The sequence below is a fragment of the Dysidea avara genome, chromosome 7, assembly GCF_963678975.1.
Source record: "Dysidea avara chromosome 7, odDysAvar1.4, whole genome shotgun sequence".
NCBI lineage: Eukaryota > Metazoa > Porifera > Demospongiae > Dictyoceratida > Dysideidae > Dysidea > Dysidea avara.
Genome location: NC_089278.1, coordinates 32,453,457 through 32,468,966, shown reverse-complemented (window position 1 = coordinate 32,468,966; position 15,510 = coordinate 32,453,457). Strand labels below are relative to the sequence as shown.

The following is a 15,510-nucleotide window of genomic DNA, read 5'->3' as shown; positions in this document are numbered from 1 at the left end:
TTTGAAAACGGGAATAGGGATCGCTGAAAAAAGCCATGAAACGAGAAGGGATTGCTGGGGTGGTAATGTAAACCACAAATCGGAGCATATAGTTAATCAAAATTTATGACAATCAAAATAAGGATTTGTGGTTTACATTACCACCCCAGCGACCCCTTCTTGTTTGGTGGCTTTTTTCAGCGATCCCTATTCTCATTTTGAAATTTTTATTCATCTAGTGTAATATTAAGTGCTATCCCACTAGGGACCTGTGAGAAGGCTAGGCCTGTAAATACAGGAAGTCAGAAACATGTATCATAACAGGCCAAATTGTGAATGCTAGTTGTGTACAGGTTAAGGAATGTTCCCTCATATAATCATCACACTGCAGTTAGGTATTTTAGCAGTAGAGCTGCTTTTTCCAAGCTTAGTGTGAGTTTTGTGCAGTCTGTAGTGGCAGTGTTGATGATAATACGTAGGAACATGAACACTGTTAAGAATTACTGGTTGTCAAGGGGGATGATTATTGCTTTGCATTTGTTTGTAAACTTGCTTTACATAATATTATGAAACAGTCCCAACATAGCGCCAAAGATGTAATAGTCTTCTTTACATAGCAGGAAAATAGGTCCACGCCTCATTGTTGGTAGTTCTGGTAGATTCCCTGAACTTTGTGTAGAGAGAAAAATACAGCATTTCAAAAAAAGTTAATAACAATACGGGGCAACTGCTGACAGCCGCTTGACCACCACCTTAACAGCTTACACAGACTACTGAATCTCTTACAGTCAATGATGTCCTGTAGCCTAAACTGAATGTTTGAAATGACAAGGAATTATGAAACATCCTTGGTAAATTTTATGTTAGCCTCTTCAACACTGTCGAGGTCTGCCATAATTGACCATTCAGACTTGGGCTTTCACAAAAGTACAAGCCGTTATTACTAAGTTCAGAACCTGTCTGTTCTCTCGACGCCATATTTGCCGCATTTACCAACCCTGGACAACAATTCCATTCTTCTGGTAGAGAGTAACGTCTAATCTCATTCATCTTATGAGTAACATATGGCTTATGTTTTTTTCCTGATCCAATATAATACTACAGTGGAGTCAGTCCAATAGTAACAGGTTAGAGAGTGAAGAGACTTCTTGGTAGGGCATGAGAGCAAAAAAAAGGTCACCTACTCACAATGGCAGCCCTCCACCATGTATACCAATACAATACATAAAAACTGCATAGTTTTCTAAACTGCTTCTCTTCACACTCTAACTGCTTTATTAGAGTGATTGACTGCTCTATTAGAGTATCTGGATTTCACATACAAATACCTCCGGTGTGGCACCAAAATTCTCTGGTAGGGCACAGGCCCACCGCTAGGTACACCACCACTTAACAACAAATGGACTGAATAATCCTATAGCTAGTGGGTCAAATATTTTTGCATTTACTTTGAAAGACTATTGGCATAGCTCAACAACATGGAAGTAAAAGCTCATTGAATTGACTATCCCACAAACACCTAACAGCTGCTGACATTCTGCAGGGTTCAACAATTCAGTGTGAAACTGAGAGTAAGTTTGCTGTTTCTCAAGACACCGATGATGTTATGGTACTACTTGGACCATCATTATGAGACATCTCAGCTCTGGAATAGATCTGAAATGATGAGGAAAACCGTCAGTGCTTGCAATAAGATCATCAAAATAAAGTCCCTTCCTTATCCGTTCAATTAACTGGGGATGTTCACCATGGTAGTTGCCAAGGTGATGGAGAATTACCACACCCAATATTTCAGGGGACGGTTCTAGGCCAAACATAACTCAGAATTGACATAATGAGACTATCCAGCTTACTAGGATCTTGAAACCATAATCACATCATGATCAGCAGGAACTATTCCTACAATAAGGAATGCACCTCCTCTATATCAGCAGTAATGGCTATAGGATGGGATCTAAATTGAATAAGATAAACCACATCGAATAATTAAGTTGGGGCCAATTTGAGGACACTTGTTTAGAGAGAGCTCTGAATCATTGAGTTTGGCTGAACTATCATAAGCAGTATGAATTTTAGTGGTGGATAACAGCATGTTGAGGTACGTAATGTATATTGACTCCTCTCTCATTAGTGGTTTACTTCTCTAACTTCTAACCTTAAAAAACTCACCACCAATGTGTTTACTTGCAACCATTTGGTACGAAGTGGCCTCAGCTTGAGTCTGGAACATAGTTGCTCAGTATTTATGACCGCTGATTCCTACTATCAAGACTCTGCAGGAGAAACCTGTATGCAATAAAACGGTTTTGGTGTTCTTGCTGCTACTGGTATTGTGCATTGATGTTTCAACACTATCATCTGTGTTTAAAGAGTATGGGAGAAAGAAAGAAGGGATGAATGGCTCCATCTTTTGTGATAGTTACACAAATTGTGCTTCTGCTGACACAATCTGCATGTCAGTGTACTCAAGCATTCCCCTCGTCTTGCGATTAGCCTTGAGACAGTTAAAGCAACATCTTGTCTTTATCAAAACATCTTTATGCTCTTTCACATCGCAAACCTGATCACAAGAAGAGAGCTATCGTCGGTGTTTACACTGCAAAACATTCTGCCAACAGTCATGGTACATGGTGAACGATCACTTATGCTTTGGCCTACCACGAAGAGGTCCCAGATTCAATCCATCATCTCTATAACTATATTTATAGATATGGTAGATAGCCATGAATGCAGCAGCTAATTATGGTGAAAGGATTCATTGTCTATGTCGTATTGCACTAGCATGTTTAGCAAAAAAGTTACACACTATGAAATTTTCATGGATTTTATTTTCACAGTTGTTGTTCCATAAAAAAATTAATATGCATCATATAAATTTTCCGCATGTACGTTAACCGACTAGTAATGAAGTAAGGTTCCAGACTTCCAGTGATCAAAGGTAGTGAAGCAGAAGTTGTGAATGATGATAGTTATTACAACATAGCTATGTGGTAAAATCCCTACTTTGGCTGAACAGATGGTGGTAACATGCCAATATAGGAATTTTTTCCCACATAGCTATTAAATTGTTACCATCATTTGTTCTTGTTTCATTACATTTTATCACTGAATTCTACTTAATTAATGGTACTACTTGTAATGATCCCTAAAATTCTTATTTTTCTTTACACTTGTATGCATTGAATCAAAACTAACCATAGATTTTCCTTAGATTTGATAAAGTAGTCTGGGGTTGATGAACTACCCAAGCACCAACCTGCAGGAAATCATCATTCCGCAACTCCTGGGGAACAGTTGATAAAGATAAAAAAGCTTCATACACTTGGTTAGTTGAAATAAGCCATGATATCTTCAAAGATCCTTCTCCAATCTCCAAGATATCTAAAGCAATGCCCTTAACTAAACTAGGTTCACAGTTTGTTAACACTTCTTTTACAGTAACATTGTTGGGATCTTTGTCTTCAAAAACAGTCTGTAATTTGCTATAATACTTAGATCTCACTTTTTGGTAAGAAGGAATGTCATTCCAAACTTGAGATAAAGTTCTAGAATAAACAGCATCCTTGTAATCCTCTATTATCATCTCAAGATTGCTGTTGCCAGATGCCGCTGTTACTGCAGTAGCTATTGTTTCCAGAAACTTTATGTTCATCCAATTAAAATAAATAGTATTTTTGTCAAGTAATTCAAAAAGGCTGTTGATATTACTAGTCTTTTCAACAGCTAGTTTTAATACTGGTCGAGCTCGACCCAAACACTGACCCTTAATAATTGGAAAGTATGAATGTTGTATTTCAACTTGAAGTTTACTTTTTAATGCAACGAATGCAAGTGAAACATCCTCATATTTGGTGAAATTGATTCTTCCACTATGAGCTATAAAATAATACAATTTCATCCGAAATTATCAAATTACGTCCCTACCACTTACATGTCATCAATTCTCTAGTAGGTTCAAAATTAGCAGATGAGACTGTAGGCACACCAACTGGAGTCCTATGTGAATCTGCACAGAGAAATTACATTGTAATTACTGCACATGAACCAGGCACATACCAATGGTTAGCTGTAAGCATGCTCAAGGTTTCCTGAAATTATTTCTGTGCTAAAAAATGTTTGTATACTTCTCTGGTACCAAACAAATTGATGTTGCGTGTTTTTGTTTTTTTTTAAACCAGGTACATCATAGTTAATACACTGTACCATCCCTTTCTAGCTTAGTAGGCAATTAATCAACTATGTCTAAGATTTAGGTTAAACTAACATTGGTAACTGCACTACATGCAGGACCATGGTTACATTAACTAAATATTACAATGGAAACCAACAGAATTATAGGTATATAGCTAAGCTAAGATAACTGTAGTAATGTATACACTATGTGTATCACACATGCAGGTGTACACTATGTGATGCTGTCCTATCATGTAACACCATTTCATACATTGACAAGTACACAAAAAAATTTGGAATTTTCAACTAGAGTAGGGACCATAGCACAAAGTACTGAAAAAAGTTGGAGTAGTCCATGATATTAAATCACAGTAAAACAATAAGAAGTGTTATATCCCTACTGTGCTCAAGTAGGGATATAACACTTCTTATTGTTTTACTGTGATTTAAGGTGGCGCTGAAGTAATCAAATGAAGCCTTACAAGGCCAACGGGACATCACATTTGTGGTCATGCACGAAAAAACACAGAAAACTAATAGAACAAAGCGAAGCGCTTCAAAATATTGAAAGAACCAGCTCTATCAGACTGTCAGGCTACTATTGCTGATACAAGTAACGATATTCACGTACTGAGTTCATCACCTTGTCAAAACTCTGGTAACTTCACAGCGAACAACACCAGCTGTCATCGCGTGATTACTGCTTTACGGAGCGCGCCCTGGCCAGTTACACTGTCTCACAATTCGTGAAATAACTCCATATTTACTTACCATAGACTCTCAAAATTTGGCAGAGGCACTTCACGATTCGCTGTTGACGGGCGTGATATCACTTGTTGAAAAATGCGGGTTTGCATTTTAACCAGTTTCCACGTTGTTATCGTTAAAAAGGATTCCATAGAGTTGTTCTACAAGGTGAGAAACCATAAGAGCCAAGGCGGCTTAGCGCTAGGTTGTTTCTGGGGTGAGTTAATTTTAAAATCGGCTCATAAGTTCAGAGTTTAATAGCCACGAAATTAAAGCGGGTGATTTCACGGAACTTGGCATACTAAGCTACAACATTAAAGACTATCATAAGAACCCTTTAAATGTAGACTACATGGTTCACAAGCAGAGTTCTCCACCACCCTAAAATAGCAAATTAAGCACGTGGGCTAATTTTAATAGTGACAAATGGGCATTGTACGGCTTCACATAATTACTTCAGCGCCACCTTAATATCATGGACTACTCCAACTTGTTTCAGTACTTTTTATCGATGTGGCATTCCAAAATTTTTTGTGTACTTGTTTGTTAACATTTTTTGTACATAATTATTATGACTGGTGATATGAAATGCTCCAGCTATATATATACAATTATCATCTGAAAAGTGAAGTATCCATTATGCTTCGTTGTCAGCTATGTTCAACCCGTTACACAGCATTTTGAATCATCACCTCTGCAATCAAAATCGCCACTATGAAAAATATGGATAATTTCCGTTATGAAGGGAAGCCATCATGTGCTACCACCAAATCGACACTTTTCGCTGTCAGCAAAGATGAATGGGACACAAAGGAGGGTATTGGTAAGTCCATGAAGAATGCATTGTATTGTACTGCAGTGTGCCAAAAGGTGCCTCTCGGGCTGAAGTAATGTAGAACAGTGAAAAAATCAAGCCAGTAACCTTAGCCGTTATCAAGTTACGCTTGTTTGAAGGCATCAGTCGGTCAGGCAGTTGTAATTCAGTAGAAAATTCTGTTAGTATTTTTTTTTTTTGAATTCCGTAGCAACTTGTCGAAAGCATTTCAGGTTGATCAGAAAGCTTGGGCTTAGTTTTACCTCACCAAAACTGCCTCATCATTGTCAGGAAAGATTGAGACTGGTTTTGGGGTGATGTTACTTCATGGGCCACGCCTACTCCTTTGTGGTCCCTACTATATAGTACTATCGTACTGTATGATATTTTATTTACTGACAACACAAAGGAATAAATTTGTAACTAGTACATGTACATGCCCTACAGAGTGTAGATGTTACACTAAGATTAAAATGTGACAAAAAGTTGATTTTTACACAATAATGGAAACCCAAGCATTTAAACTTCAGTACCATCAACAACTCCTATCATTAAGTATGATAGTACAAAATAAGTAGGGATTGGTAAGAAATCATATGGCTTTGTAAATTTTCGCACTTCATCAAGTTTTACCTGATAAAACCACCTGGAATGTATTAGTACATGATGCTGTATCTTGGTTAAACGAAGTAAGAAGTTAAATGTTTTGATGTACAGTGAGTTTTAAAAATTTCCAAATTCACTTGGATTTCATCTGCCTGACTGCCTGCTGTAAGACCTGGTTGCCCTAGACGTATGACTCCAGAAATTTCAGACAGCCAAGGTAATGATGAAGTTTGATTTACAAATCTGTTGTTCTGGTTTCGTTCTGTCCACTGCACCATCCTGTTTGCTTTCGTCATTCATTTGCTTCTTCGTTCTTCTTGAAGGATAATTAATAGTTTTGGTGCTTGATAGTTGTGGTGCGTGCCATAACCCAAACATGTGATATATATGTGAATAAGACGTGGGTGAACGGGTGTAGTAGCCAAGTTGTTTCTAGCATTTATTAACGCTGGGTAGTCATTTTGTAGCCTTACCAGTTTAGTTTTATTATGAGGGGTAGCTAGCTAGTAATGCCGAGGGTTCCACTCTTAATGGTGGACTCTCCAGCGATGTTTACTGTTAAATCATCAACATTTAGGCCATTAGAAATGCAGCTGAAGCTTTAAACAGTTGCTGTAATAGCTTTAAAAGGCAAAACAATAATTGTGACTGAATTTGACAAAACAAGGCTTCGACGCACAAAGCTTTGTTAGGAGATATGGCGATTTTAAGGAATCATTGTGTAATAACTTCCCAGTGCCTACAGCTGTGCAAACAAAATTTGCACCAATTGTTCATCTGTTCACTAGCTATCACTGAGTGGGTGTATACATTTCTGATACCCAAAATTTGCCCTGTTTTGAGCAGCTTTTTTCGAGCGGGTAATAATATCACAGATGGTAGTACTAAGGGTGGGAGGGTGGGGGTAGTACTAAGGGTGGGAGGGTGGGGGTGGACGGTGGTCTTAATATACGGGTATAAAATGGAGTAAGAAGACGAATGGAGTCCAGAGGCCAAGTTTGGGCTCTCCATGGCCCTCCATGGCCCTCAAATTACTCCAAATTGACTGAGAACACTATTGGCGAGCTCTCTGTGAAGTCCCAGCTCACTACACACCATTATCACAAAGCCATGGCCATTTAATGGTGCCAATCTCACACTCGTGGCTTTGACAGGGTCGGAAGAAAGCTGCTACAGAAACCAGACTTGCCAGTGCTGAAGGAAGTACAGTGTGAAATATGATAGTGTATTAGACCAGCAATCCATTTCTGGTAAAATCGTAAGTTTGATTTTGTGTGTGTGGAAGCCCTGTTATATGAAATCCGGTCACAATTATTTTTAGAGGCACTTATTGCATACGAAGGTAAAAGATAGCTGCTTCAAGTGATATTTATGCCATGTGGAAAACAAAGAGTATAATATAGCTAGCTAGCTAGACATAAAAAGTAGCTATTAAAAAAATTAAAAATACAAAGGAAGTAGAGATTGATATAATAATTATACATGCTACAAAAAGTAAGGAAACAAGCTCAAAATGTTACAACTGAAATGAGAAACAATCCATGCAATAAAATGTAAGGAAACAAGAATAGATGACTACTTGCTAAAATGAGACACATTTTACTGCCTACTTTTGGCCTGCATCTTGAAATGACACCATCAGATTAGTCAAAAGTAGGGATTAAAGTGTGACAAGTAGTTATCTAATCTTGATTCTTTACTTTTTATTGCATGGATCGTTTCTAATTTGAGCTGTATCATTTTGAGCTGTATCATTACCTTTTGTAGCATGTATAATTATTACATCAATCCCTACTTCCTTTTAAATTTCAATTTTTTAAATAGTTAGTACTACATTGATTCAATAACTCTCTACGGTACGTATAAGTACCCACCTTATACCATCATAGAGTAAAAAATGTGAGCAGGGGTACTAAAACAGTTAATGTACAAGGTAAAGCAATAGTACATACACACTACGCACAAGACATAAACATCTTAGGCCTTTATAAGGCCTTCTGGTATACAGGCTCTGCGTGTGTACTTTAATCATAATAAAACAATGTCCATTTGGTTCCACTTGGGGTACTTAGTCACTCTCTAGGGTTAATTTCTATGGATACAAATACATGAAAATAGTAAGAAAATGTCCTGACTGCCTGGCAGGCTCCTGCAAGCATTCGAGCATTAAACGGATGGCTGTGGGTTCAAGGCTGCCCAGGTCCAGTCATGGAGTTTTTTCTTTTTCTCCTACTTTTCATACATACTTAGTGAAGTTAATATAAACATCTCAGGCCTTTATAAGGCCTTCTGGTATACAGGCTCTGCCTTTACCAAGTACTTTAATCATATTAAAAAGGTCTATCTGCATGGTTCCAGTAATACACATAGTATCTCTAACACATCTTAGAAAATGGTATGCATAATATGCTTTGACCTTTGAAGGATAATGAGGTCTTTACAATCCACTAAGAGACCTGCTAGCAGGTTCTTAAATGGTTAGAAACCTGCTAACAGAACGACCTCAAGCATCACAAATCTCACTTTCGATTATTGATTTGCAATACATATTCAGCAGGCTGATAGCCTGCAGTGGGCAACCAGTTACCCAGGCCAACATGTAGTTAACCACTCTATTCATTTTATAGGCATGCCTAAAAGAATTTGATTATGGGAGGTACAATCTAACGTTGTACATATGTTTGTTACGATGAATGGAGAAGTCCAGAAATATCATGGAAAATTCTGTTTAGTTTCTATCTGTTTCTAGAGTGTTTTTGTCTTCTGTTAAACTATGGATGGACTTTACTAAGGACTAAATGGGTAAGTTTCCTTGTAGAAATATTATTTTGCGTTACGTGTAATGCGGGTGTGGTCCATATTCAAAACCGTACCTGTTCTTCATGCTGCTGTGACGCCACTGAAGGCACAACTTGTGCATGATAACTCGTTCCTATTGTATAAATCCGCACAAGGTGCTTCTTCGATACACATGTTCTTTACACTGCTGTGACGCCATAGGCACTAACCCAGCTCAACATTATTGATCATTGCCATTTCCCAGCTGTATCAGATCCTTTTTCAACATTTCAACAAAAACACATTCAGTCTTCTGTGCAACATTGTGTGATGATTTTAGTACGACGTATAACCCAATCCCACAATGACTCCATCTATATGCCCATATAAAATGCATACATTTTCTAGAGACCATGCCCTCAGATCTTCGTGGATTTTAAAACCTTGCTTCTCTTGGTTTTTAAAATCCACAAAGATCCTTGTGCTAGGTCTCTAACTATTACTTTAACACACATCTAATAACAAATTTATTCTAACACACATCTAAAACATCGGATTAGTGTTTAGGCCACTACAATGAGATAACTTGTTTCTCATCAACCGCCTGCACCAAAACTTTCTTTTGCCCATGTGCATTCATTATTGCACGAGATTGCAGCTGGCTTTTTTGAGTGTTGTGGTAATGGGTTTATCATGTAGAAAAGCACTATTTCCATGTACAACTGCAATCCCATTGAGATACAGACACCATTTATGAGTGTTTTTTTTACTTCTGTGTTGACTAGAGTACTTTCTGGAGTATCAACAACCACCAAGGCATCAACAATGAGTGCTACAGTGTACATTAGACTGCATTAGTACCATGACCTGCATGCCTTATATGCAGGGCCATCATATCTAAGAGTCATAGTAGCTTTAGTGTTGCTACTTCTGCTATAAGCTTACACAGCCCCTCCCCCCAATAAGACTGACCAGCCTACACATGCTAACACTGCTGCTGTACTGGGGTATGGTACATGACCCCAAGACTGCTGGAACTCTCGTAAAGGACTTGAAAGTTTGTTACTGAAGTTGAAGTTTATGTGCACTCGGGAGTTTTACCCTCAGTGTGCACCAGTGCTTGGTGTGCACCCTGCCAATAACCTAAAATAAAGGATTATTATACTGGTTTTGTACAAATATGCTATGGCTTTGTGCAATAATGAGATAACCAGCCCGCTCGCATGTTTTACTCTATGGGAAGTTGATGAGAAACAAGTTATCTCATTGTAGTGGCCTTACACAATGATTAAAATGACTATAGTGATTGCTAAGGCTCATGGCCTTGTAATAAAAATAAATTTGATATTGCTTTGTGAATATTATTAAAGAAGATATCCTCTAAAGTAAGTAGAGTAGTTAGAATCTTTGTTCATGGGGATTTAGGTTCTTCGTGTGAAACTTTAGCAGCACACATCATTATTTGTGCTTTTAGTATGGCATGCTGCAGTGTTACTACAACTTCTGAATCACCTTTTTTCTGTATTATGTAAAATAAGTGACTGGTATTTGTAGCAGGGTCGCATATTTTTAGACTGCTTCTCAATATTACAGTGGGTTTTAGGTCTCCTTGCACCGGCCAAAACCCTTTAAATCCCATAGCCAAGTTTCAGCCAGGGGGGTGACTAAAGTCATTGTTCCCTGCTTACGCCGCTAAAAATAGATTCTACGATTTACCTGGCTCACTGGGCAACAAACTTTGCATAAAAACTGATGCTGACACTATTTTTGTATGCTGTTATGATCAGTTCTATAGCATCATCATTCAACATCTGATGGCCATACAGATCAGTATATGCAGGTAGAGTCCAGGGGCGGATCCAGAGTTTCGAAAGAGGGGGGGCACCTTTCTGAAAACCAGTTGAAGACCAAAAAAAAAAAAAAAAAAAAGGTCACAACAATAATAGCTAGTTATCCTTACCAACTATATCACATCTGTTAAGTAAAATAAAATTCTATTTGTAGCTTCATAGGTAAGCTACACTGCCTCATGAACATTGTGACTGCTTTATTAGAGTAATTGACTGCTCTATTAGAGTATCTCGATCTTGTATGCAATTTCTTGAAGGGGGGGGGGCATTTGCCCCAAATGCCCCATCCTGGATCCGCCACTGGAGTCTACAATGTGGTGTTGTTGACTTTAGCGTATATAGTCCAAATGTGCTATCCTTCAAAATGGAGATCCTCTAAATCTGGCTGCACAAAATGGATCCTGTCCTTTCTCCACGAAAAAAACCAGGTGCGCTGGGCACGAGACTACTTAGGTGTGTGTGAACTCAGACACTTTAAACCAGGCCGCCCAGGCTACCAAATGCTCACCTCTCAACGACAGCGATTCAATCTTCCGCGCTACATCATTCATGTTGATGACTTTAACTGCTTCTATCAACTTGTCCCATGTCGCAGCCTCAGCAGTTTCCAACCATTCGCTGAGCATCTTTCTGCAACAACAGCGTGCATCACTTTGGTTGTCTCGCTCTATTGTAGCTAATCTTGTTTCGTGTTCAGGATCAAGTAATTCGAGTCCAAGATCGTACCACTTGACCGAAACCAACGGTACCACGTGTTTATTCAAATCTCTCATCGAGGGACGAACGGACTGATCTGAACAAAGAAAACGAAATAGCTACATCACAGCAAACTAGTATAAAGTCACATAATAGCTTGCTAGCGGCTACGCAGTACGTACCAACTCTTATTAAAGATGCCATCACATTCACATGACTCTCTTTGCAAATGGGTGATAACAAAAGAATGAGTTAGAGGTTTTGAGGTTGCATGATCACTATTGGTACTATCAAATTACGCATGCGCAACTGATATAGCCAATGAAATTTACTCTTCTTGAAATTCAAACTTCAAATGTATTGCGGATTGCGCATCCTTAGCCAATCAAAAGTGAGCAATTCCATTCAAATCTCGTTCTCATTGGCCCATTTTCACGTAACCTCATAGACTTTGGTGACATATCCTCATCTTCCTCGCGGTCAGCCATTCCCTGATCACGTGCGCTGCAGTGCCAAAAACGATGGGGTTGAACGATTCATTGGATTGTTCGTCGAATTTTCTTTAGTTTGGTATGTTTACAGCTACATAACAGGGGCGGATCCAGACTTTTAAAAAGGGGGTTCCACTTTGGCAACTTCAGCCTAGCTGTAATGCACCTATCAATGTTATCCCCCACCTCCCCCCTCCCGGGCGTAGTGGGGGAAATGGTGGGGATTTGACTTTTTGAAAAATCAAATTCTCCACCCACTGGGGAACAACTAGTGGTCAAATCTCCATGTAGTATCGCTGGAATAAACTTTGGGAAACAGATCAATTCTTATAGCCCGCAAGCTAAAGCAAACGCCTAAAATTTCGAACGGTCAAATGCCCCACTAGTGGAGCAAAATTTCTGATCAAATCGGCGAAAATCCCCCACTAATCCCTTAGTAAGCCCGGGAGGGGGGTAGTGGGGCTTAACATTGATAGGTGCATAAGTTGAAGACAAAAAAAAAAGAATGGTCATCACCTGCTGATAATAGCTGCCCCTCACCAACTATATTTCTTTATTTATAACTAGATACATAGCTTGCTACACTGCCCCTCAAAAAACTACTGTGACTGCTCTATTATAGTATCTCGATTTGACTGCTCTATTAGAGTATCTCGAGTAAGAGAGGCTCTTTCAAAAGGGGGTTCCATGGAATCCTTTGAACCCCCCCTGGATCCGCCCTGCATAAACAGAATCTCGTACATTTCAATACGCATCACGTAAACGTGACCGCCCTCCTTTGAGGATTGCGCGAGAAGTGCCATTAAGCAAAACACGCCGATAAATTTGGTTTAGCGTCCGAGAGGTTCACCAACTACGTATACTCCACACCGAGAGCAGAAGAGAGTTTCATTACGGGAAACTTTAAGCCAATGCGAGCCAAGACTTGAACCAAGACGTTTATACACGCGTGTGGACGAAGCGGGAAGTAGTAATATGAAAAAGAGGTGGTACAACGATCAGTGTTGGGCAAGTTACTTTGTAAAAGTAACTAGTTACATATTACATGTTACTTGCAACTGAACTATTTAGTTACAGTTACATATTACCCATAAAATAAAGTAACTGTAATATTATTACATATATTACTTTGTGTCCACAGCCTTAAGCTGTCACGTGTGAAACTACCACCTTATCACGTGACATGATTGCGTTGTTGGACAATATGCAAATCTTGGTTATAAGTAAGAAGCTGGTGAATAAGCTTCATTCAGTAGGCCTCGTTACTTCGTTGTGGCTTGGCATTACTCAGAGGATAACTAACGGGATTAGTAACTTCGTTACTTGTAGTAATAATATTATGTAATATTAGACTCGTTACAGTAACTATATTACTTAGGTAACGCCTTACATTTGTAAGTAAAGTAACTTGCGTTATATTACCTGTTTTTATAGTGTATTTCGTTATATTACTTTGTTACCACAAAAGTAATAATATTACGTAACGCGTTACATAAGCAACACTGACAACGATGAAATTAGGGCTCTTGTTGAATTTATGCTGTTTCATTAATCTGGTGAGCAATGGCCATCTCATAAGCAGACAGTGTTTTGGAATAGTGCTGGGGAGTTTGTGAAGGAAAGATCAAGCACTCAGTGTAGAAGCGGTATGCTTTTGTGTATACTATATGATCTTGTATATGTATGTTTAAATGTGTTGTTTCAGCTAGTGCATGTCATTTTAAAGTAGTCGGATAGTTAGCGAAGAAAAACAAGACACCAAGAGAAGCTGAAACTGCCTATTTTGGACATCAGTCATCATCTCACTGTGCCACACAGTCCACTTCCACATGGTCTAGTGATATTCAGACTGATTCATCAGATGTATCAACGATAGTCCATCTCTTTAAACAGTTGCCATTAGAGTTACAGCCATTTTGGTCAGAAGTGGCTTAGAATACATTCCGGCCCTGTATTGGGAGTGGTGCATTCTGTCCAGGAACATAGCAATAAGCAATTTGATCCACACAAGAAATGCACAATGGAGGTACACAGGACAGGACGCATAGCTGTAAATATAAGTCTATTTTTATTAGGCTTTAGTAAATGTACCTGGAATTTCAGAAAGGTCTATAAGACGGGATTTTGTTGCAAGTGGAATCACCAATACATCTGATATTCAAGTGTGTATTATATCACTATGTTACTGCTGGTTTTATTAATGGCATAATTGAATATATAACTGTCATTGAAGAGGCAGCAATGGCCCATCCTAATTTGTGGTGGTGGCTTAAGGAAGATGGGTGCGATCTCAATAAAGGATTAAAGGAATCGGCCAGGGGTCAGTGGAGTGGAGATGTAGATCTTAATGATGGTAGTCTGCAACTGAAAAACAATATGAAAGGCTACAGGACCAGACTAGAAGTTGCTGCAAATGTTGGTCTGAAAGGAGGGTGCCTTAAAGGACCTTGGTGTGGTGAAAAATGAAATATCAAAAGATCTACACTATATTACATAAGGTTAGAGGATATTTGCATAAATGCATTTTATTAATATTTTTGCTTGCAGAGTTGTCTCAAGCCAACACAGTGTACTCAGAGAAGGTACAACAAGATGTGAACAGGCAAAAGGATATGGCCAGAGAGTGCAGGTGGATCGAAGACAACATTCCCGGTCAACTAAAAGACATTTGTAAACAGCTGGCTGTGTTTATCAAGGGTGTTACTCGTCATCAACGTACCCCTGCAACACATGTGTTAGTGTTTATGATAAGTAATGAAGAGAGGGACAAGAAGCCATATACACTGCCTGTCCAATGCATACTGTACAAGGGTTTGTCAGACTCGATGGTTCGCCAGCTTGCAAACAAGATTATTCTGAAATGAATTCCAGAAATATAAAAGTTGCAGGTAATTCCTATTACATTAAGTGAATATGTAAAATATTTCCTGTAGTTTTCACAACAGACGGAGAGTGGAATTCTGTTCGTACAAAGGGGAATACCAGGCCATTGCCTGTTTTTCAGATTCGGAGTGATGCTCGAGCTAAGTATGCCACCATGAAGTGTACCAAAAGTTGATTGGAATGTTGACCCCCATATGTAAGTTTTTTAAGTTTATTATTTGGGACCATTCATGTTTATGATAGTTGACAAAAATGGAAACATAAAAGTGGAAGTGTCCAACCCTGCTGTGGATAATAGCTTATTGCGTGAAATTTTATCCTGGACTAGAGGAGGTGCATCATCTGATGATGTTATTGAATGGTTAAGAATTCGCACAGTACCATCTGACTATGCATACCACAACTGGATAGATGGTTAGTAAATACCTACACTGTATATACTTGAGTATTGAGTTTGAGGAAAAGATGAAAGCAAATTAGAAAAACTTTGTTC

The 15,510-nt window shown here is 38.7% G+C and overlaps 1 protein-coding gene and 1 long non-coding RNA gene across 2 annotated transcripts in view; one reads left to right on the top strand and one right to left on the bottom strand.

Annotated features, from left to right (window-relative positions):
• LOC136261448 (uncharacterized) overlaps nucleotides 1–11,915 on the bottom strand; it is an 88,012-nt gene extending 76,097 nt beyond the window's left edge. Inside the window, exons 1-4 of the mRNA XM_066055458.1 lie at nucleotides 11,826–11,915; nucleotides 11,456–11,740; nucleotides 3,911–3,985; nucleotides 3,175–3,855 (exon numbers count right to left, since the gene is read on the bottom strand). Of these exons, the coding sequence (XP_065911530.1) occupies nucleotides 3,175–3,855; nucleotides 3,911–3,985; nucleotides 11,456–11,740; nucleotides 11,826–11,847 (1,063 nt within the window). The 5' untranslated portion in view covers nucleotides 11,848–11,915. The remainder of the gene's footprint in view (nucleotides 1–3,174; nucleotides 3,856–3,910; nucleotides 3,986–11,455; nucleotides 11,741–11,825) is intronic.
• Nucleotides 11,916–14,539: 2,624 nt separating this feature from the next.
• Nucleotides 14,540–15,368, top strand: LOC136260147 (uncharacterized). The gene is made up of 4 exons (XR_010703438.1): nucleotides 14,540–14,632; nucleotides 14,682–15,022; nucleotides 15,068–15,213; nucleotides 15,261–15,368. It is a non-coding gene; the product is annotated as an uncharacterized lncRNA (long non-coding RNA).
• The last annotated feature ends 142 nt before the right edge of the window (nucleotides 15,369–15,510 follow it).